The sequence below is a fragment of the Accipiter gentilis genome, chromosome 29 (genome assembly GCF_929443795.1).
Source record: "Accipiter gentilis chromosome 29, bAccGen1.1, whole genome shotgun sequence".
Classification (NCBI taxonomy): Eukaryota; Metazoa; Chordata; class Aves; order Accipitriformes; family Accipitridae; genus Astur; species Astur gentilis.
The window spans coordinates 884,160-906,365 of record NC_064908.1 but is presented as its reverse complement, the minus strand read 5'-3'; the positions used below and the strand labels follow the sequence as shown (position 1 = coordinate 906,365).

At 57.9% G+C, this 22,206-nt stretch overlaps 1 protein-coding gene across 1 annotated transcript; it reads left to right on the top strand.

The window, feature by feature from the left end:
• Window positions 1-1,329: 1,329 nt before the first annotated feature.
• On the top strand, window positions 1,330-21,958 carry TAFA3 (TAFA chemokine like family member 3). The gene is made up of 6 exons (XM_049833188.1): window positions 1,330-1,580; window positions 8,679-8,763; window positions 9,045-9,160; window positions 17,706-17,855; window positions 18,831-18,955; window positions 20,369-21,958. Exons 3-6 carry the CDS (start codon window positions 9,046-9,048, stop codon window positions 20,378-20,380), a joined length of 402 nt encoding a protein of 133 aa, XP_049689145.1. The 5' UTR covers window positions 1,330-1,580; window positions 8,679-8,763; window position 9,045; the 3' UTR covers window positions 20,381-21,958.
• Window positions 21,959-22,206: the final 248 nt, after the last annotated feature.

The window sequence follows — 22,206 nt, the reverse complement described above, 5'->3', positions numbered from 1 at the left end:
CTTCTGCTGTGGGTACGCGAAGGGGAGAGGAACCTTCCCCAGCGGGGGGACTTGGCTCTGCCCTGCATCGTTTCCTAGGGAAAAAATGGAAACATCTGATGCGAGGCGCTGAGAGGCTGTGGTTTGCTCTAAGTGGCTGCAGAAACCCGCTTGGATCAGAGGAAGGAAAACAGGTCAGACGATGAGGCTCATCAGAGGCACGGAGCGCTGGAGGAGCCGGAGCCAGGGCTCTGGGAAGCAGGACAGGCTGAGACCCGGTGCGCACCAAAGCCATAGGCGAGGGGCTGGGCGGCAGCGAGGGGCACGGCTTGGTGGTGGCCCGAGACGTCCCTGGGTGTGCAGAGGGCCAGCTGCTGCTCCAGCTGCAGTCGGGGGCTATTGGGCTTGTACAGCTCAGGGGCCAGTGGGCGGCTGGTGAGGACGGCCCGAACGTGGCAATTTGCTGGGACAGCAGAGCCCTGTCCAAGGGCTGGTGCCCGGGTGGGGAGAGGGGATGCACGAAGGCTTCAGTGATCTCACGGAAAGAAAATGGCTGGGAGATTTGCAAACTGCCCACATGTGGTTTGTCCGAACAGCTGCCGTTGACCTGTAAGTCAGATTGGTCTTGGAAATCATTCAGTGCCTCCAGCTGAGCGCTGGCTTGAAAGGTCCCGGAGTAAACCGTGAGCTGTCTTCAAAAAACAAAGGTGTTCATTGATAGGCAAACAGTTTTGAGTAAAGCAAAGAAAATGAGTTATATGTAATTCCAGCCTCCGTCTCAGCTGTCCTGAGGCTGTGGAACTAACTCCTGGCTGCAATTGTTGTGAAAATTCAGCCCTCGCTTTTGCTGTTTGTTGGCATTTTACAGCCCGTTGCTGCCAGTTGTCGCAGCAGCGCGGGCAGGTGTCCGGGGGTGGCCCGGAGGGGTTCGCTGGGCCGCCCTAGAGCTGCTCTGGGGCAACAACCGTCCCAGGCCGGTGTCGGCGTCCGGGTCGGCACCGGTGTTTCAGCAGTTCTTGGCTGCAGGAAAGCTGCGAGTTTTGGTGGGTTGAGGCTGAAGCCAGGCTCCCGCTTGGAGGAGAGCGCCGCGGGAGCGGGGCCGGCAGTCTGTCTGTCCGTCCGTGCCCGCACCCTACCGTGCCGCTCGTTGCTCGCCGGGGATGTGGCGCCTTTTTTCTTTTCTTTTTTTTTTTGGGGGGGTGGGTGAGGTAGATTAGTTGAGACCGGTCCTCCCTACTGGCTACGTTAATGAGCGCCGGGGCTAATTGGGGCGGGGCAGCGTCCTTCCAGCAGGGATCGGCGGTGGGGTGGGTTGGTGCGGAGCCGGGCGCCAGCCCGGGATCGTCGGTGCCTGTCCCGGGGCGGCAGGCGGCGCTGCGCCCCTTCGCGCCGGTACCGGGGCCGTTCGGCTCCGCGCCCGCCGCCCCCGCCCAGCCCAGCCCCGCACCGAGCCGAGCCGAGCGTTGCCGGCGCCGCCGCCGCCCGGCGATGCCAGCGGCCCCCGGCCGCAGCGGCCCGCGGACGCGGCGCTGACCCGGCGGAGCGGGCGGACGGCGGCCATGGGCAGCGGCGGCCCCGGCCCGCGCGGACGGCACCGGCAGGTACGTGCGGCCCGGACGGAAAGTTTTGGGGCGGGCGGGGCGCGACGGGACCCCCGGGCCGGCCCCGGTGCCCGAGGTTCGGCGCGGCGGCGGCGGCGCCGTCGGGCTCCCGCGCCCCCGCCCGGTGCCGGTCCCCGGGGGCGGTGCGGGGGGGGGGGGGGGGGCGGATGCTGAGCCCCGGCGGGGGCAGCGCCGTTACCGGCCGGGGAGCCGGGGCGGAGGGGGGGAGCCGCCGGTGCTCGGCGTGCCCGCGGGCAGCGGCGGCACCGGGGGGCGCCGGCCCGGGGCTCCGCAGCGGAGCCCTTACCGGCCCGGCCCGGTCGCCGCTCGGGGCGGCGTGTCTCGGTCCCGTGTCGCCCCCGGGGCGGTGCGAGGCTCCCCGAGCCCCCCGCCCTGCGCTGGCCCCTCGGCGGCCCGGGGGGGAGGGGGGGGGGGTCGGGCCGGTCTTCGCAGTAAGTTTCTCCGCGCCGGCCCCTGCCCTGTGCTCGGTCCCGGGTGACTCCAGCAGAAGCGGTCAGCTCCGGCCCCTGCCCGCCCTGCGGCGGGGGGGCAGTGCCCGCGGAGGGGGGGCTCGACCCAGCGGGGCCTGGGTCTGGCCCCCGGGGCTGGCGGGGTGCTGCTGCGGGGCTGCGCTCTGGCCGGGGCTGCGGTTTACCCCCGGTGAAACGAGTCTGCCAGCCCCGCGCGGCCGCTTGCCGTTTTGGGAGGTAAAGCGCTGCTGGAGGGATCCGAGGTTACTGCAGCCAAAAATGCTCCTTCACCCTGGCAGGGGAAATGGAGACCAGCCGCTGCCTGCCTCTGGTGCAAGCTGTCCGCTGCAGCCCAGGCCTCAGGCAGGACGGGGCGGGATGTGGGCTTGAGTCTTCCTCTGCTTCGTTCCTCTTTGCCGTAACTCCTTCAGCCCGGGCGGGCTTGCTTCTGGTCGACGCCAGGCTGGAGCCGGGCAGGGGCGCTGGCCCCGTGGGGTGGCTGGAGGGGCGCGGGACGGGGAGCAGCTCGCACGGGCTGGGGCCCCCTCACCTGCGAGGGGAGGCTCAGCGGTCCGGAGGAGAGCGTCAGGTGTACCGGCCTCATTCTGGAGACAGGCAGGAGCGGATCCATACCGGGGTGTTGGGCAGGGAGCGGGAGTCCCCTCCTCCTGCCGGTTAGCCGTCCCTTTTGATGCAGTGCGAGGCTCGGGGGGCCATTAGGTGTGCAGGTGCCCTTGCCCTGGGAGCGCTCGTCTGTGCTGGGGCACCCACACCCCAGCGAAGAGCCTGCACAGGTGAGATGATGTTGTATCTCCTGGGGAAACAACTTGAGCTGTCAAGTTGTCTGCTTTCCTCCCATGACAAGACTGACTGAGCTCCTGTCGACCTTGGGTTTCAACACCCCTGATGAGTGGCCACGCTCTGCCAGAGAGAGGTTCCTGGCGCTGGACGAGTCTGAGGTTTGAGCTGTCAGCAGAGCTGACCTTCAAAATGGCAGCGGGGCAGTGGGATTCACCGAGTGAGGGAGCAGAAACAGGCCCGTGCTTAGGTGGAATTAGAGTTAAAAACTCTCCCGCTCACCTTGGCTGGGAAGGAAATGCTGCAGACGCTGGAGGAATGAGCAAGGAGCTGGAAATAAATCAGTGTAGAGGAGAGGATGAGAGAGCACACCTGGGGAAAAGAGTCCTCTGCATTTCTCTGTGCTCCCCTGCCACCTCTTTGCCTGGTCAGAGGGCACATGCCTCATGCTGCCGTCCCTAGCACATCTGTGGGGCCGGACTGTTGTAAGTGCACCCCGAGTAAGAGCTCAAATGAAGTGTGCAAAAGGACGTGGCTCAACCTGGAGCTCTGGGGCTTGGGCCAGACTCCCCTGCGGTGGGGTTTCCCTTTGGGGAGGAGCAGTGCAGTGTCAGGGCAGTACAGCGTGTGGGACGGTACAGGAGATGCTGCGTGAAGCTCCCGTCAGTGCAGGTCCAAGTGGGTATGCCAGCCTTCCAGGCGCTGCCCCCAGCTCTGCAGCCGCAGTAGCTCTGACTTCCCAGCTTTGCCTGTAATTAAGCGTCCTCAGTGCTGCGGAGGAAGCTAGGATTTAGCCGGTCTGCTGGCCTGCACTGATGAACCCGAAGCTGGGGAGGTTGCTGCTGTTGTCGGTCTGTGCTCAGAGGATGGCAGCATCTTGCTGACCAGCCTCCCCAGGGACCCCCAACCTTGCAGCTTGTTCCCAGGATGGGCAGCAGCAGAGTGTCTCAGAGGTCCTGGGCCCAAACCTCACAGCCTGTGCATGTCTGAGCGTTTCCTCGCCTGCCCGCGGCGGAGGATCCAGCGCTCAGCTGATTTTCCAGCCTTGGGGGAGAAGGGAGATGCCCTCTGTCAAGCCTGCGCTGCTGCTTTTGCCCTCTCCTTGGCTGCTGGAGGCAGAGCGGTACCAGAGCCTGTGCCGTGCCTTCCCGGGGGACTCTGGAGGTGTCTCCTTGCTTGTCAGGATCTTTTGAGGAGGCGTCAGCTTCTCGGGAGACTCGGCAGCCTCTCTGTGCTGCTGCCGTCACCTGTTGTGCAGCCCATGGAGCTGTGCTTTGGGGCGAGGGAAGGACACCTTCCCTCTGGGCAGCACCTTTGGGCACCGAGCAGGCACAGTGGTCTGGGGTCCAGCCCTCCCTCTTGTACGAAACGGGCTGGCTTGGCCACTGCTGTCATGAGGTTTGCCAGGTAGCCACGCGGCACCGCAGGGATGTGCAGGGTAGTCATGGGGCTGGGTGCGCAGCCTGTCCTGCGGCCCTGCACAGTGGGGCATTTGCTAAGACGGTCTGACTTTTTGCTTCAGGAAAGTGTTAAAATAAAATCACCCCTTCCAACGGGCAGCGTAACCTCTCCAACATCACGGGAAGGTTTCTGTGCCTGCTGGGCTCTGGCCAGGTTTCCTCCCTGCTCCGCGGCTGAGGTACAGGTCCGCCCGGCACTGTGGACCCCGGGGTTGTGCTCTGTTGGGCCAAAGCCTGCACCTCTTCTTGCATCAAACAAAGGTGCCCAAGTTCCAAGAAGTGCTGAAGCAGCGGGAGTATGAAAATAGCGTTCAGAAAACTGGCAGAACTGTAGGGCCAGGTGTGCACAAAGGTTGACAGTGTTAGAGCTGCAGCAGGGAGGGCTTGTGTGGCTCGGCACAGAAAACCAGCTAATGTGCCAGCCTCCCCCACCACTCTGTTTCTTTTCTGGGTGGAATTCTGCTAACTGTAATTATCCGGCTCACATGAACCATTGCAAACAGTGCTCCAGACCAGCAGGACTTGGAGTATAATTTGGAATGACAGAGAGTCCCTCATTAGCACTGTGGGGCACTGGGCTGAGTGCCAGCTGAGCTGCGCACGGAGCAGGCCTGGCTGGAGGGTCGCAGTTGCACGTGTGGCTTTAATGAAGAAGGGGGAAAAGTGTCTAGCTCCTGCGAGTGGCAGAGTGGCTGGCGTCTGGGAGGGCCGCGCAGAGGTGCTCCTGGTGTGCCCATGTGCTGGGGGAACCTCAATGCGGCTCCGGTGCGGGTGATGGCCTGGGCCATGTGGGCCCATGCAGAGGAACAGTCATCTCTTGCTGTGCTGGCTACAACTGAGATTTATCTTCAGAGAGATTTGGGCACTTTGCAGTTACTTCATGTCCCAGCTCAGACCCAAAAGGCAGAAAGCAGCTAACAAAAAATACTAATGAAAAATTCCACAGAATTCCAAGCAGAACATAACAGAAGAGAGAATACTGATATTTTCAATCAAAATTGAGTGCTTTGACATGCCAGAACACCGCTCTTCATTTCAAAATGACATTCCAGGCTGAAAAATTTCAAGTCAGACCAAACATTTTGTAGTTGGAGTCTCATGACGACGGAGGTTGATAACTGTCAAAATAGCAATTTCTGCAAAGCGGTGTTTTCTAATGGGAGTTTGTGCATGAGTGGGAGTGCTGAGTGCTGGTGCCGGCATGGCTCTGGGGGAAGCATCGCTCCCATGGCCGCTGCAGGCATGGCACCTCTCAGCCTCGTGCTCCTCTGAACCCTGCGTGCTCTCCCTGGCTGCCAGCTCGGCTCCTGCCGCTTGGCGCGGTGGCTTCCCTTTTGAGTGCAGTGTGGACAGTGCGGGCTGCATTATTGATAACTCTGTGATTTATTTATGCTTCCGTGGCTATAGCAAACAACTCTGCCTTTCTGAGCTAAATATAGTTTGCACTGGGAGTGTGTCCCTGTCCTGTGCGGGATGGAGGTGGCCAGCGGTGCGCTTGCTCTTTGGTCCAGCCAAGTGATTCAGGGATGTCTGCTGCAGACCTCACGTGGCCTGGAGGGTCCCGTGGGCAGGACCTGGGGCCAGGCTCCCCCAGAGGGGCTCTGTTGCGTGCTGTGCGGCTCGGTGCTCGTGCCTGGGAGCTCAGCTGTGCTCCCTGCGCGCCCCGCGTGGAGGGGCAGCCGGAGCAGCAGCCGGGAGGCCAGGGACTCTCGGTGCGGGCTGAGCTCCCGCGGGGACCCGGCTGCTCTGCTGGAAGCTGCGTGGGATGTGCGTTGGCGTCGGGGGCTCACTGCCACAAGAAATGCAGAGCCTGGTGGCAGCACTGTGTCTGCTGTCCTCACATCTGGGCTGCCAGATGTGGCCCTCGGTGGAGCAGGACAGATGAGTGCTCTGGCACGTGTCCCAGCCCAGCTGGGGCACGGCTCCTCCCTGGCTCCCCCGGCCCAGCGTGGGCAGGGGTGGGTGCGTGCGTACGCAGGTGTGCAAGGGCACCAGGTGTGCAAGGGCACCGCACCCCGCTCCCGGCTGGCCGCAGTGCTGAGCGCTTTTGCACGCACTGACCCTGGATTTACGTGAAGGGCTGAGCAGCTCTGAGAGAGCTGTTTACTTTTTCATTGAGGAAATAGTACGCGTTTTAAGCTGGCATCAATATTTACATGATGGGCTGTTGCATCTCGGAAGGGACTCTGACAGTACAGGCTGTTGTGCGAACCCCCCTGCCCAAGGAAGCCTCTTGCAAAGCAGATTCTGCCGACAGCCCTGCCGCAGCGCCAGAGATTGCCTAAATACACGAGGGAGTCAGCGCAGTCTTGTTGCATCAACTCATGCCAACTTCAAGGAGCGATGGTTTTCTTGCACGTTAAGCCATATGAGTTCGTCCTGGTGATGCGGTGGCTTGGGGGGGCTCGGGGCTGCCTCGGCCCTGGGCAGCGGTGCAGGTCTGCACAGCCCCTCCAGTCCCCACAGCACGGGGGGTAGCCTGCAGGAGGGCTGTGCTGGAGCAGGATCAGTCCCTTGTCACCCGGTGGGCAGGGACGGGGCCAGGAAGGAGAGCAGGATGCCTGTGTGTCTGCGCCCTCGCCAACCACACTTCAGTCTGCTCCTTGCCAAGCTGACTATCCCACAGTGTTAATTAGGAGTATTTTCTTACCTTTAAATTCTTTTCTAGCATAAAATAGGTGGTTTTGTCAGATACCTTTCTGTTTTTTTCTGGGCAAATGTCAACGTTTTTGGTGACATTTTCTGATTCCCCCCCCCCCCCCCCCCCCCCCCAAGCTGGGAGAATCAAAATGGAAAATATAATTTTCAATCAGCATTTTGGAATGAAACATTTTTCATTCTGAAATGTCAGTTTAAAACGGAACAATTCATTTTGAAATGCTTCAAAACAAGAAACGCCCTTTTACCACCTCAAAACACTTTGGTTCGATTAAAAATGTCGTTGTCTGCTCTGGCACTTCATTATATGAGTCTGTTTTACTGTCTCAGCCTGGTCTAGAGCAGACAGAAATTTAGAAGATGGTTGAAAATTAAAGATTTCTTCTCCCAGCAGCCCGGGTTTGTCCAGCGCCCAGCCGGAATCCTGTGCTGCCAGCGTCGGCCCTGGTGGGTGCGGGCAGCGGGGCCCCATGCGGCAAAGCTCACCGGGGAGGGGAGCGCGGGCGAGAGCCTTGCAGGAGGCAGGGGCAGCCCAGGCACCCGCTGCCTGCTCCTGGCAGTGCTCCCGAGCCTCGGCGTCATTGCCACTTGTCTTCCTGGCCTCTCGTTAATAAATTATGATCCGGCACTGAAGTTTTATGGGGGACATGGTTATTTGCCCTGGACCCGGTTAGATCTCAGCAGGCGATAACCGAGGCCGGGAGGCTGTCACTTCACTTGGCGGATGCCGAGCGGAGAAGTCGTCGTCGCAGCTGTTATCGCTCATGCTGCTGCCGGCAGAGCCCCAGAGCCGTTTCCACCTGCAGGGCTGTGGCTGATAAATGGTACAGAGAACATATTTAAAGCAGTCGGCAGTAAAATACCAAGTCGTTGGGGATTTAAATTTTTCCTTAAGGGCTCCAGATGATGTAAAACCTCCCTCCCAGCGCGTCCCGTGTGGCGTGGGAGGGGGTGCCAGCGCGGTGCCCTGGTGTGCGTGGAGGGGCCGAGAGAGGTTACTGGGGGACCAGGTGCGTTCAAAGGTAGCGGACGCAGTTTCGTGTCTGTCTGTGTGGTTTTATGAACTTTGCGGCTGTGCTGAGAGGAGAAGCAGCCCCAGAAGAAGGCATCACACTGGGACAGCGGGGTGCGGGTCCTGGCACTGTCGCGGGCTGTGTGTGTCTGCCCGGGCATCGGCTGCCCCGTTCCTTGGCTCTCCGTGTGGCGCTGGGCCCTGGGACAGCCGGTGTGGTCGGTCTGTCCGTCTGTCAGTGAGTGGTTTGCAAGCGCACAGCCCTTGAGAGCCAAACCTTGGGCGTCACCGCAAGGGACCTCGGTGACACGAGGGCGATGACAGCGCGTAACTGCACACGGAAAAGGCGATACCTGGAATGACTCACTGCTGATTTACTCTGGCTCTTCCCACACACCCGGGGTCTGTATTTAGTATTTCTGATCTGCGTTAATAACGTACTATAACGGGCCTGATTTTGCACGCTCGGCAGTAAAAATCAGGAGCAACTCCTCTGAAGGGGATGGAGTCCCGCTGTTGTTAAAAGGGGGTGAGCAGGGTTACGGGCTGAGTCCCCAGGGGGGTTTTGCTGCGTGCCACGGGCAGGCGTGTGCGCAAGTGTGCCGATGTGGGACCAGCTGCTCCCCGGCCACGCAGCGGTTCGCGCTCCCCGGGTACTTACAGCAGGTATTGCTACCCATATTTCTCTTTCTCCTTTCAGATGCACTGATGTCTGCCCCTTGCAAAGACCTGACCTACCCGAGGTTGGCAGATGCGCAGGTGTTAGTGTGAATCCCCAGTAAAAGGTAACTGTCTTTCATCTGTGCTACTGCTGGTGTGATTTCTTTCGGTCCTGCTGCGATGGCCTGGCTGCTGAAGTCCAAGCCCGTCCAAGGGCTGTGGATGAATCCCGGGTGCATGCCCTGCCTTCCAGGGCCGCGTCCCCGCAGCCAGGCCACCCCGGTCCCCGTGGCCGTGCGTGTTCAGGGGCCGTCCGCTGTGTGCAGCAGCGTCGGTGAGTGGGGGCTGCACCTCCCAACCCTCCTCAGCCCCTCTTCCTCCATGTGTCTCTTCTTGTTTTTGGTAGAATGAGTGAGAGAGACATACAAAGCCTGAGCAAATGGGTTTTCGTGCTCACTCTTTGCCTTACCACGCTGTGGGGAAGACTGACGCTGGCCTCCACCCATCACAGAAGCCATTCAGGTAGGGGAACCGCCATCCTCGCTATGGGCATCATGCTCCTGTGCAATTGCCCGGGGCCCCCGTGACACCGGTGGTACCTTGGGGTCTCCATGGGATGCCCAGGCTGGGGGTTACGTGGGGCCAAGATGTTTGGTGAGGGTCCGTCCCTTGTTCCTGGGTGGGAGGACGAGTGCAGGTGGTCTCTGGTTGTGGCACACACTGGCTGTGGGGGTGGGTGGGTGTTTCTCTGGGGACCAGAGGCCGACGGCCCAGGAGACCTTGGGGTCCGGGCAGTGAGGATGAGCATGCTGAAGGTGCGGGGCAAAATCCAGCAAGTGGATGCCAAAAGGCACCGACATTTTCTCTCTGGTGCTGCTGTGATGGCTGCGGGATTTGCATTTCGAGTGTCCACGTGTGCAGGAAACTCCCTGGGCTGCTTCTCGGAGACAGGCAGGAACCTGGAACCATATAGCAGTAAAGCTGTTCCATGGAGTTATAACTTGTAAATACTTAATATGGGACGTTTAAAAACTGTTGCTTGGTGAGCCTAGCTGGTCTGAGGAGCTGAAAAGCAAATTTCTTTGTTTGTAGCAAAATCTGAGACACATCTATGTATTCAGGTTATTACTGAGGTAATTCTTTCCATCTAAGTTGCAATGAGCATCACAAACCACACTTGTTATGCGATGGACGCTCTCCACTTCGGGCTTTCATTAGAAACACAAATTTTCAGCCCTCTGGTTGTAAAGATCATCTTGAAACGTGGAACAAGTGTAAACTGATGTAGAACTGAAAGTCTTGCTGGAAAGCGTAGCCTTGGCTCTGGGGTGTTAATTTGTTATTCCCAGCGGTGGCTTCGAGATCCTCCTCTGTGCATGTATGTTGGAAAGCTGTTTTGTGCAATCAGCTTGATTTTTGGAGGGGGTTACATGAATGCATGGCTGAAGTTTGTGTCTTGAGAAGAGAAGCAGCTGAGAAGCTGTGCTCAGCCCTTTGTGCCCATCCTGCCTGGTGCAGGAGCCCGATGGGCCACTCTGGAGGGGGGATCTGGTGGTCCAGGGCTGGGGGTTCCTCTCCTCGGTGCATGGTGAGAGGATGGCGTGGGTGGGTGGGAGCTGACGTTCCTGGTGTGCTGGCAGACTTGTGCCCCAGAGCCGAGCGCTTGGAGTACGGAGCAGTCCTGGGGCATGTGCTGTCTGCCTCTTGTGTCTGTGTTTGGAAAAGAAGGTATTTAAGGGTTAATTTGAAATTGTTCGTGCTCTTGCCTGACCCCACACCTAACCCTGTCCTATTTCTGTCATTTTGCCTGACAGTTAAAGCAGTTCTAATCCTATAATCCCGATCCTCGTTGCTTAAAACCAAAACGTATCTTCCAGAGTGGCTCCCTCAACCAGCTAGTCAGCAGTTACCTGCCTTACCCTCTTTCTAACCTGTAGCAGGTGCATGAGAAGGTAAAACTCCTTAGTTGTTTCTGGAATGACTTTTTGGGACCAGCTCAGGACTCCCCAGGGTACAGGCTGGGGCAGTGCCCGCAGCCGGGCGCTCACCCAACCTGCCCGGTTTGCAGAGGAGCTGCTGCTTTTGGAAGAGTCAGACCTGGCATTAATAAAGCAGCGACTCACCCAGGTTTAAAGTGCAAACGCCCAAGTGTACTCGTGGGGTGTGAATTATGTATAAATCTCGCTCCATACGTGAGGAGACAGGCTCATGAATTCATGTGCTCGCAGGCAGAGAGCTGGGGATTTTTCGCTCACACAGACTTATCCACAGTGGACCGAATCTTGTACTTTTTATTCAAGCAAATTCTAATCCACAGCAAAGAGGGCATACCAGGAGCAAATACTTAAAAGTTTGACCCCACTCTGTGTCTGTATTAACACGGTTTCTCTCTGCACGTCCTGGTGTCCTGGCACTGTAAGTATTTGGTGTGGCTGCGCTGGCGGCTGCCTCCTCTCCTGGGCTGGGTTTCCATGGGCTCAAACCAGGAGTTCTTCGTCTGCTTGCTGACTTCGTGGGCTTTATTTTCCTGTTGTCTGCCCTGTGCTTTTGCTTCATTTGGGACAGTTTTTGATAAAGGTTATGTTTGAAACATAAAGCGTAATAAATAATAATGTAATTTATTACGTTAATAAATAATAACGTAACGTTGCGTTCTCAGTTGCAAAGACGTTTTTGTCCTAGGAAGGCCACAGTTACATTTCTGCATGTGGAGTAGAACTGGAGGGGGGAATGGCGATAGCTGTACTGCTGATGCCTGCCTGCGGCCCTCACAGTCAGAGATGCTGGTGGATTGTGTGCATAAAAGGACAGGGACGTCCAGAGCTTTCAGCTGTTTAGAGCGTTGCGTTTATTCACAGTCAAAACCAGGCGTTGGCACCTAAAAATGAGCAATAGCAGAGGAAGATCTCTAATTGTGACAATGGGGCCACAAGGTTTCGGAGCCCTCAAACTTCTGAATTTCTTGAACAGAGAGCCCACGTGCAGACCCTCTGTTAGCTGTCCAAGGAAACACCACACTGCAAACATCTGGCTGTGGAAATAAGTTCTAACCACTTGTGCTCACCAGCACATGGGGAATGCTGATGTGTCCAAGTAGAGCGGTGCTTCCTGGGGTATGTGGTTGGATTTAAATAGCCACATGAATCAAGTGCAGAGATTAAGTCATTTGGAAATTGAATAGGAGACTCCTCAGTGAAGAATGATTCACCAGCAATTTAATCCCCCATATAACGTGGTGAGTTCTACGTGATGAACAAGGCTTGCTTGTCTGGATACAGCTCCCGCAAAGGTGGCCCCAGCATCTCCAGATAAACCCCTCTAATGCTGATAATCAAAGTGCCATCTTTGCCTTTGTTCACATTCATCACTCAACCCAGAGCAGAAGCAAAGGCATTTAGGCAGCTGGGATTTGCTTTCGGGAAATGAGGTTCTCTGAGTGAGTGGAGAGCAGAGCACCAATTTCTGATTATCTTGTAAGAGAGATTTACCGGTCAGCGCGTCACTGCTCGGGTTGTAGGCAGCAGCCCTATAGCGTTTATTCGTGAGATGCTTCTGCAAGATTCCCTCTCGCTTGGGGAGGTGTTGGTTCCTCCGTTGTGTGCAGCCTTTACATCAAGATGGAGTCTTTTTCTAATCCACCCTCTCTAGATGAGGCAGGAGCTGCGTGGGGTGCGTGGGAAGCACCGCTCGGCGCCACGGGGGAAGGCAGGTTGCGTGTTGGGAGCTCTATCCCCTAGTCGCAGGGTGCCCATACCGGTTCATCTGCTGCACGATGGCCAAACAATTTCAGCTGTTCGTGACACAGTCCAGGCATTTGGTTTTCTGCTTGCGCGTATGTAGTGATGGGATTTGCACGAGCGGTTCATGGATGTGCGCACACTCGCACATGCAACGAAGGGGACAGAGCATGATGTAGAGTCTTGAGGTGACAAGACAGTAAAAAATCCCAACTGACGTGCAGTGATAATGAGCAATAAAAACAAGCCTGCTTCTCTCCAAAACCCTCTTAAATAATACATGCATCTAAGGCAGTAGTGATTTTAAGACTTTAATTATTTAGTGAATATTAGTAGTAGAGTTGTTGCAGGGCACGGAGTACATATCACTCACGCCGCTGGCTGCCCAGGTCTGCCCACGAGCCACTCGTTCCCCAGTGCCCCCGGGGCCGTGCCGCCCTCTGAGCAGAGCCCACCGAGCCCGCAGCCCCACTCCCTGCCATGGACCGGACCCTCCGCCTCCCTCCCAGGTCCTGCCTCTCTCTGCTGCGCTGCTCAGCCCTCCTCAGGACGCCCGGACCCCTTTAATGGCGTTTCAGTGCCCAGGAGGAAGAGGGTTTGATGCAGAGGGTTCAGGCATTGCCTGGCAGTTACAGGCGTTCAACTTCTCCGCATTTTACAACTCTCCACCAGCAAGCAGAGCCACATTTTACACTGAACATGTGGAGCTGTGCCCACGCCTCCCTGAGACACAAAAAATATGTCATTTCAGGTTATGCCATAAAAACCCATGCTCTGCCACTCACTTAAAGGTCAGCCAGCGCAGGACAGAGGTTTTATTTTATTTTTGCATGCAGGATTCAAAAGCCTTGTGGTCTTACAATGCTTTTATGGTTCCACGAGATAAGATTTTTTTTAAAAAAAGAGTTCCAGTGGGGAAATACCAGATAAATGGGAGGGAGAAGCGTGCCAGAAGCTCTGGAACTTATCCCAGGCTCTCTGGGGGTTTCCTGCTCTCGGTGTTAAACGCACCATCCATCTGGTTTGCATTTTCAGTCCTATCTGGTTCGAAGTTTCCTGCTGCTCAGCAAAAGGAGAAGCAGCTGCAGGGAGCTCTGGAGGAGCTGATCGCTCTCCCTGCGATCTGGCTTGGGGTCTGCTCACTCTTCCCAGGCGTGTGACATGAAAGCCTGGCATGGCAGGGAGCTGCTTAGCAGCGGCCGGGCAGCCCCTTGGCACCGCTCTCCTGCCAGCATCCCTCAGCACAGGGCTGCTCATCTCCTCTACAACGAGGAAACAGCAAAGTCTCCTGCTGACATCCTGGGAATCACCGTGTCTGATGTGGAGAGGTTTATTTGCATCCACTTAGAATCCCCCGAACTCCTGAGCTCGTTCGGATGTCGGCATCCGTGGCACTCGGGTCTAGTATGGTCCCATGCTGCCTGCGGCTGAGGGGCAGGAAAGCGGGTGAATCTGGTGTGTAGGGACCTGAGGTGCTTTACACCAGGTGTGGTGGCCCTTGCCCTGCTCCCTGTGGTGCTGTCCCTCCTGCTCCAACGCAGCCTGCAGCTCTGTGGGGAGCAATCATTTGGGTAGGGGGTCCACCGTGCCCTGCTGCCGTGCCTCAGGCCGGGGCTGGCGCCTGGGGCGTCTGCCCTGGAGAGAAGTGCCTGGGCCAAGTTTCCAGTCTGGTTGTGTCCCAGGGCAGGATATCGGATGGTCACAAGACCTTAAGGCAGATGCAAGTATTTCACGGCCCAAGAGAGGGCTCGGTCCCGTGGGTGCGTGCTGCTCCCCCAGCTCTGCCCTCAGGACAGCCCTTGCTGCAGGGCTGTGCGTGCCCCCGCGGGGGTTGGGGGGCTGTGCCAGGAGCCTGCCCGAGCTCTGTGGTGCGTCAGTTTGTCTTGGAGCTGTTCATGGTTTGAACCCTGCGGCAGAAGCAGGCGGCGGGCTGGAGCTCCTGGCTGCGGGCGGTGGGGTGTCTGCCCCCGCACACGGTGCTCCTGGTACGCGGCCCTTCCCGGGCAGGGGCAGCTGCTCCTGGCACTGCCGTTTGCTGCCTGACCCCGCTGGCAGCAGCTGCCTGGGCTCCGACTGGCTCAAAGGAAAGCTGTATGCTTTTGAGGGAAAACAAAGGCTTTCTGAACTTCTCTCTTCTGAGGCTCGCAGCTGCCCTCTGCACTCCCCGCACAACAGCAGACCTGCACCCCCGGTACGGCTCAGCTCATCGCAGCCCCGGGCTGGGTCCGGCAGGGCTGGAGCACAAAGCAGCATCTTAGCGAGAGCATCTCTTGTCTGCCATGGGTTCTGCCTTCCCTGCCTGGCGTGCCCGGACAGCTGGGGGCAAGGCGCAAGCTGGAGATGGACCATGTCCGTCTGTCCTGGTGGGAGCACCTTCTTGTGTCTGTACAGCCGCGGTCTGCCGGCACGGCCGGGGTTCCTTGGTGTGACCAGCAGGGACGCAGCGGGTGCCCAGGGCTCTTGCCAGGGCAGGACAGGCTCCGAGGCTGTGGGTCCGGCACTGTGGTACCAGCACCACGGTGCTGCCGTGCTCAGCCAGCTGCAGTAAGGTGGAGGAGAGGCAAATTTTTCTTTTATCTCTGTGCTGCACCTTTTTGAGCAAATTAAAAGGGCTTTGGCATGTTAGCAAACTCTTATTGCATGGCTGTAATGAGCGATTTCTCAGTTCTGCCTGGCTTTCCCTCAGCTGAACCTTTTTAAATTAGCTGAAAATGAGAAGCCGGAGAGCAGAAGTGAGAGGGAGCAGAGGGGTCGTCTGGCCCTTCCTCCTGGGCAGAGCTCTGCTAATGAAGCTTTGCAGGGAGGCTTTCATAAAAACAAGTCAAAACCACAGCTGTGTGCGAGTGCTGAAGTTGGAGGGTATAAAATCCCCTGTCGGGGGGGGGGGGCTGTGTTGGGGTCTGCAGGGTGGGTGAGTCGAGGTCCTGGACCAGAGCGTGGTGGGAATGTGGGTTCTGTCCACCAAAGCCAAGGACCTCTGCTTATTCCTCAGATTATTTGAAAAAATCCCATTAACTGTAAAAACAGGGCAAAACAGTCACGTTTGTTCTGTAATGAGTTGCTTTCCTTCTCACTTCCACCAAAGCTTTTTTTCACTGTTTCTGCATACAATAAGAATGGAAATTATCATTAAAGCTGAATTATGATGGCATTTAAAAGGGACGATAAAATTTATGGACAGAGATGCTATTACAAAATACTTCCAGGGTAGGTAATTGTGTAATTATTATGGGCAGAAGTGAAAGTGATGGTCCATTAAAAGAAAATTACCATGAAATAACAATAAATAAAGCCAAATTAAAGCCACGGCAATTGCATGGCCCATCCTGCCCATGTGCCGGCGGGTGCAGCGCACAAGGGTGTGTGGCTCCTCGATGGAACAGGCTGCCAGGGACAAGCAGTGTTGTCGCTGCCCATGTTCACGTTAAGGTGTGGCCTTTCTGCACAGCCGCGAGTGTCTCTCTGCCCTGGCCCCGGGCTGGTGGCATTTCTGGAGAGCAGGTCCTAGGGTGGCTTCTCGTGTCCTGTCCTTTCATCTCCCGGCCGGTGTTTGCCCACGGTGGGAACAGGAGAGAGGCAAGAGCTGCTTCGGCTGAAACCTGGCGCAGCTGTGCCCAGCCAGCGCAAGCTGGGAAGTTGCACTTGCATCAGCATTTCCCGGCAGAAATGTGAAAATGTGGCTGCAAGGCAGAGGGATTTCCCCCAGTGCCTGGGGAGAGATCCCGTTTCCCTGAGTTTTCATTTGAGAAGGTGAAGTGGCTGCTTTCCAAAAACTCCTGGAAGGCAGGCGGTGTTTGCTGGTGAGCGTGGGTACGTGCTGCCTCTCCCCGGGGACACACCGGAGCGCTCGCCGTGATGCAGGTCAGCCGTCCCCGCTCCCCTTCGCGTGGCGGTTCCCGCAGAGCTGGGCAGGGGACACCGGCACGAACCTGCGGCACGAGGTCCCTGGGCCGGTTGCCTCGCTTTGCGGGGATGGGGGTGGATGGGGCCCTGGGACCCTCAGCAGGACCCTCCTGGCAGTGGCTGGGGGGGCGAAGCAGAGCTGGGAGCTGAGGCTGTACGGGCAGGATGGCGAGGGCAAGCTGGCAAGTGCAGGTTGGGTCGGAACGACTGCCAGAGCCACGTGTGCTGGGAAAGGGCTGAGCGTGGGCTTGTGCTCACGGGTACCTCCACCAGCAGCAGCACGGCACTCTGCTCCCTGCAGCCCTGCGTGTCCTGCTTGCAGCCGTTACCGAGCCTTTCCTCCCGTGGCTGCTGAGGGCACCTGCCCGTGCCCCGGGGGTGCGGAGGGAGGGGGCCAAGTGCACGGTCCTGAGCTGAGGATGCGGAGCAGCCGGGTCTGACGGCCTGATGCGTGCTCGTCTGCACGTGTTTTGGGATGGCACGCTGCAGAAACACGGCTTCCCTGTCCTCCTCACAGCCTGGCTCCTGCTCGCTGCAGAAATAAAAGCCTGTTCCTGGTGACCCAGGGGATGGCTCAGTGCATGGCTCTGCGCTCGCTTCTTCAGTGCTCATTAAACAGGACCTGCAGGGATCACCCCCTCTTAGGTCACGGGAATGAAATCTATCCAGCCCTGTTTGGCTAATTTGCATTGTGCTTGTGTGGGCCATTACCCAGTGAAAGTCATTGATTTGTGATGCTAACTAGCTTCTATACCCGGATCCCAGAGGTGATAAGCCAATACATTAGTTTTCTTTCTTCCTTAATATTTTAATGGCGTTGGGAGGGGGAGCAGCAGAGCAGCCCGGATTTCTGATGGACACCGTGACATTTCTGTGTCACCGCAGGGTGGGAATGCCATCCTGCTCCCCCTTCCTCCAGCCAGAGGATGGTGCGTGATGGCAAGACGGGAACATTGGTTTTAGCTGGGGTCGGAGGTGGTGGTACTCTCTTTGAAGCCAAAGGCAGCACGATGCGCCATCCACTCTTATAGCTAAGTGTGCATCTCATTATCAGTTGCAATTAATTAATGTGCGCATTCGTTTCAGTAAAGCTCTTGGCTTGGCCGTGGCAAGAGGCTATTAATTTTGCTGGATAGGACGCGTGTGAAGGCTGTTAGGAGTAAGAGCTCAGAGGCAGGAGGTCTGGAGCAGGACCGGCGCTTCCCCTCATGGGTGGGTTGATGCTGGGACAAGCCACCTGTATGTCATCAGCAGCCCTGGGGCGATTGCCAGAGGCCGGGACAGCGCTGCCCGCGCCAGGGTCCCCGTGCCCCGGTGCCTGGGTCCCGGCACACACCGGCAGCGCTGCCCAGGGGCGGTGAGCGGGAGGTGGCCTGGGGGCTCCGGGGCACAGCCCTGCCTGACGGTGGCTGTTTCTCCTCCCGCAGTGCACGTAGAGCCTGGCACGTGTGAAGTCATTGCAGCTCACAGGTGCTGCAATAAGAACAAGATTGAGGAGCGCTCCCAGACGGTGAAATGCTCCTGCTTCCCCGGGCAGGTGGCAGGGACGACACGGGCAGCTCCCTCCTGCGTGGATGGTGAGTATCCCGCAGCTGCAAGCCAGGTCCTGTGCAACCCCCAACTGTCTTCCCGGTCGGTCAGGCTGGCGTGGGGTTTCTGTGCCCCAGGATTAGCAGAGGAGACCTGCCCAGGGGCTCCTGCAGCAGAGCAGAGGGGGAGAGGGGGCATTTTGGGGACACTCTCTCTTGCTGTGGCTGCGTTACCCGCCTCTGTGCAGCCCTGGCCTGTGTGCTGTGGGTGGGTTATGGTGCTGCAGCGGTTTGAGCTCCTCCGGTGCGTCGCTGCGCTGGGGCCAGGCGCCACAGCGTCGATCCCTGCACTTCTGCCCACCGCGCTGCTGCAGCCAGAGGCAGGGACGTGACTCCAGCCGTGCAGCACCATCACCTGCGAGGAGCACTAAGCAAAGCTCAAACCATGTATATTTTATCGAATGACATCATGTGGCATCACCGAAGAGCCGGCAGGAGCAGCTGCAGCCTCTGCCAGCGCGGTATTGATTTGTTTGACAGCCAGTATCCTGTGAGTGTGTTTGTGTGCAACACCAAGAAATACCAGGATGAATTCTCAGGGAAGGCTTTCGTTGTCCCAAACAGCTTGTGTGTGTCGTCGTTCCCAAATATAGGGGAGCCCACTCTGGTTACCCGTGTTGGAGGCATAAATTACAAGAGCCTAACAGAGTAGAGCGGTAGTAGACAGTCCCTTTGCCTCCGTAAGCAGAGCCCGAAGTAGCTTATTGAACAACAGTGTTCTCCCTGCTCTCGCGGGGAGCGAGGACAGGGCTGTCCTTAGGCTTTTTACCTGGGGTAGCGAGAGAAAACCGGTTCGGAGCTAGGCCAGGCGGGTGACGAGCAGGTCCTCGGCAGGGTCTCTGCAAACGTGGGCTGTGCTGGAGAGAGGGGCTGCGCCTCCTGCCACCGCCCGAAGGCAGGCAGGGCTGGCACCCTCCGCACCCCGTGCCGCAGCCCGGCCGCTGACGCCCTCCTCTCCCCCAGCCTCCATCGTGCTGCAGAAGTGGTGGTGCCAGATGGAGCCGTGCCTCGACGGGGAGGAGTGCAAGGTGCTGCCCGACCTCTCGGGCTGGAGCTGCAGTAGCGGCAACAAAGTGAAGACGACCAAGGTATGTCCCCTGGCAGGGTGCTGGCGAGGGAAGCCTGGCTGCGCTTTCTCCAGCCCGGGGCAAGCAAAACCCGGGAAAGTGTCCCCGAAGAGTCTGCAGGGGAAGGGGAGAGCTCTGGCTTCTCCAGGGCACGCACCCTTTGTTACGGATGCACCGAAGCAGAGCAGAGGGTCTGGGCTGGGCTGTTGTCACCGGTGCTGGAGGGGCCGGTGGGGGTGGCGCAAACCCTGAGTGGGTCCCACGGCTTTGCTGATCGGTAATTCCTGCGGGGAGGCTCAGTGAGGAGGGCGTTGCGTGGCTCAGCCCACGAGCAGGCGTGTTGGGGATGTTGCCGTACCAGCCCGGGGCTGCTGGGCTGTCCTGGCTGCTCCCCAGCATCTCCCCACTGCTCTGGGGCAGGAGGTTGCTTGTCCCAGCCCAGTGGTGCAGCCCTGAATCCATCACCACTCCCCCGTGTGAGGCAATCATCTGTGACAGAGTGCTACATGATTATTATTTTCATGGCTTGCTGAATGCCCCAAAGAACAAGGTATAATTAAAATTTTATCAAACTCATTAGTAATTACATATATGCCATGGTTAATCAGTTGCATAATTTTGTAATCATTGTTCATACTGTTGAGTGTAATTATTCCTTATGCTTTAGTTTTTCTCACCCCACATCCCCTGCCATAAAATTATCGTATTAAGTGATGTTGGGATTTTTTTCATTATTGCTATTATTTTTGTGCACGGAAGGCACTTTCATGGTCAAGTGTTTTTATGGACATCCAAGAAGGTTCCTCTGGCCCTGGGCATCCATCACTGACCACTAACTGCAGCACTACATTTAGCTCATTGACTTTTTCCCATCTTAATGTTGTTTGTTAATTTTCCCCCAGCTGCTAACTTAGCCCAAAGCTCCTGCTCTGGCTTTGCTGCCCTGGGCTCTCACTGGGGACTGTTCCCATCTGCAGGACCCCAGGGCTTCTGCTCTCCTCCCTCGTCCAGCAGCCTCGACCTCCATGGCCATCCTCCTAGCACCCCTTTTGGGTCCCTTGCCCTCCCTTAGGGAGGTGGCGTTTTGGAAACGCAGACCTATGTTTTCAGAAGAACTTTTGGTGACTTTGGGTGCCCATTAGGAACTGTGCCGAGGGGCCGGATTTGCCCCTCCCAGTCCCCTCTGCAGACAGACCCCCAGTGGAAGCTGTAGCCAGAGCACAGGGTTCACAAACAATCCATAAGCTGAAATTTGGAACGACCACCCCATTAAATGAATGCAAAGAGCCAATCGTATTTGCACCTCCCGAGGCTGTTCGCTGACAATTCGCAGATGGGGGAATCAGCGGGATGTGTGGGGTAACTCGCCTGCTGCCAACAAATGGACTGTTGCCATTAGCAGGCGCCTGCCCCACTCTTCTCTTCTGCCCGCAGGTCACACGATAGCCTCCGTGCAACTCGGCGGCGGCTGACCAGCCTCGGCGCGGGCCCCCGGTGCTCCGCAGAGCCGGGAGCAGCAGGACACGGCCCGGCCGGGAGGTCCCCGCGGAGGCGGGATGCTCCGGGGCTGCCGTCCTGCGCGCGCTGGCGGGACCGTGCCAGGTACCGGATCAGAGCGTCTGCTGAGCCCTGGCTTCCCCAGAGGCTGCAAGTATGGGACCCCGGCGCAGCTGGGAGACTCCTGTCGCTCCACGGTCCCCTCCTCCCCTGTGGACACACCCACTGACCAAGAAACGGGCTCATTTTCCTGTCCTCTTAAATAAAATACTCCAATCGTGTAAGAGCTGTTGACAGTACAGAGACAGACGGACAGCGGCCCCCCAAAATGGGCTTTATTCTGAAATAGCTGAAATCATTGCTGTGAGTCACCTTTCCCCATCTCCCAAGATGTTGAATCAGGGTCGCTGTCAGGAATTGGGAAGTCAATGGTTTTGTAAAACCCTCCCCCGTTGGGCTCACGGCTCCTGGCCCTGTGGGTTCCCAGGAGCAGGCGCTGAGCTCCGGCCTGATCCTGTGTCACCCGGGGGCTGCTCCGACCCCTGGAGCGTTGTGCTTTCCCTGCCCTGTGACCTGGCTGCTGTGACCACGTGTGGCAAATGCGTCGGCATGGCCAGGGGTGCCCGACACCCCGTCGGCCTCTGGAGATGGTGAAATGTCTCCATGGAGCATGCTGCTGGTTTCTCCTTCCTCAGTAACTGCATTAATCAGGCTGCGAGTTTAATATCTGTTCTCTACCGTGCAAGTCCCAGGCACCAAGTTACTGCTTGTGTTTGCAATCGAATTTCAGAGTAACGCGTTGGGGAAGCCCTCTTCTGTTTGCAGGTCTGGCGTGCCTGACACCGTGCAGATGCCCAGCCAGAGACCCAGACCGAGCCAGGCTTCACTGCATTAATTCAAAATAAAGAAAAATGTACCATCTCCTGGCCCCGAGTTCGTGACCTTCTCCAGGACGCACCGTTTCCCCTGGTGCGGCAGCTCGAGGGGGAGAGGACGAGAGCCCTGTGGTCCCGACATCGGCAGGGCTGGGGACACGGGCTGCTGCACGGGTGGGACTGGTGGCACACGGCCTGAGCAAGAGCATCGCTGCCGGGAGCAGGGCCAGCACCTCCCCGGGCACCCCAGTCCCGCTCCGTGATCCGTGCGGGGGGACGCACCGGCTCGGGAGGGGCCGGGAGCTGGAGCCGGCGCAGGGGCCGGCAGCGTGGCGCGCTGCCCGGGGACGCTGGTGTGCGTGCAGCCGCCTGCCTCCGTGCTCCAGCTGCCACCCGCGGGACTCGTTATTTAGACATTTTTGTAACGGGGTATGTAATACCTGCTTCAGATGTGATGTAAATACCAGACTGTGAAATAATAAATTCATTTTAATCTCAGCAAAGGATCTTCTCATTCAGCAGCGAAGGGAGGCTTTGGGAGCGCTTCTCTTGCCGACCGGCTCTGAGGCGGAGGGGCTGGGGGCTCTGCCCCGGCCATTCCGATCCCAACTGGCTCGTGCGACAGCAGCCGCTCTCATTACTCATGCAACTGTCTAATTCTCTGGCTCAATAAAATCTTTTGGCTGTGACTTACACTCTCTAATTACACGTTGCATTAAAAAGGCATACTCTTTCATTTAGCCGAACCGCAGAGGAACAGTTCAGGCGATGCTCAGCGGGCTGATTTTTGTCTCAATTTCACTGACGTTGCTGCAGGGATGATTCTGCCCGTGTCTCTCCGTTCCAACGTGCTGAGACCTGACTGGCGACAACCTTCTCCGGCTCTGGTGGGCAGGTAGC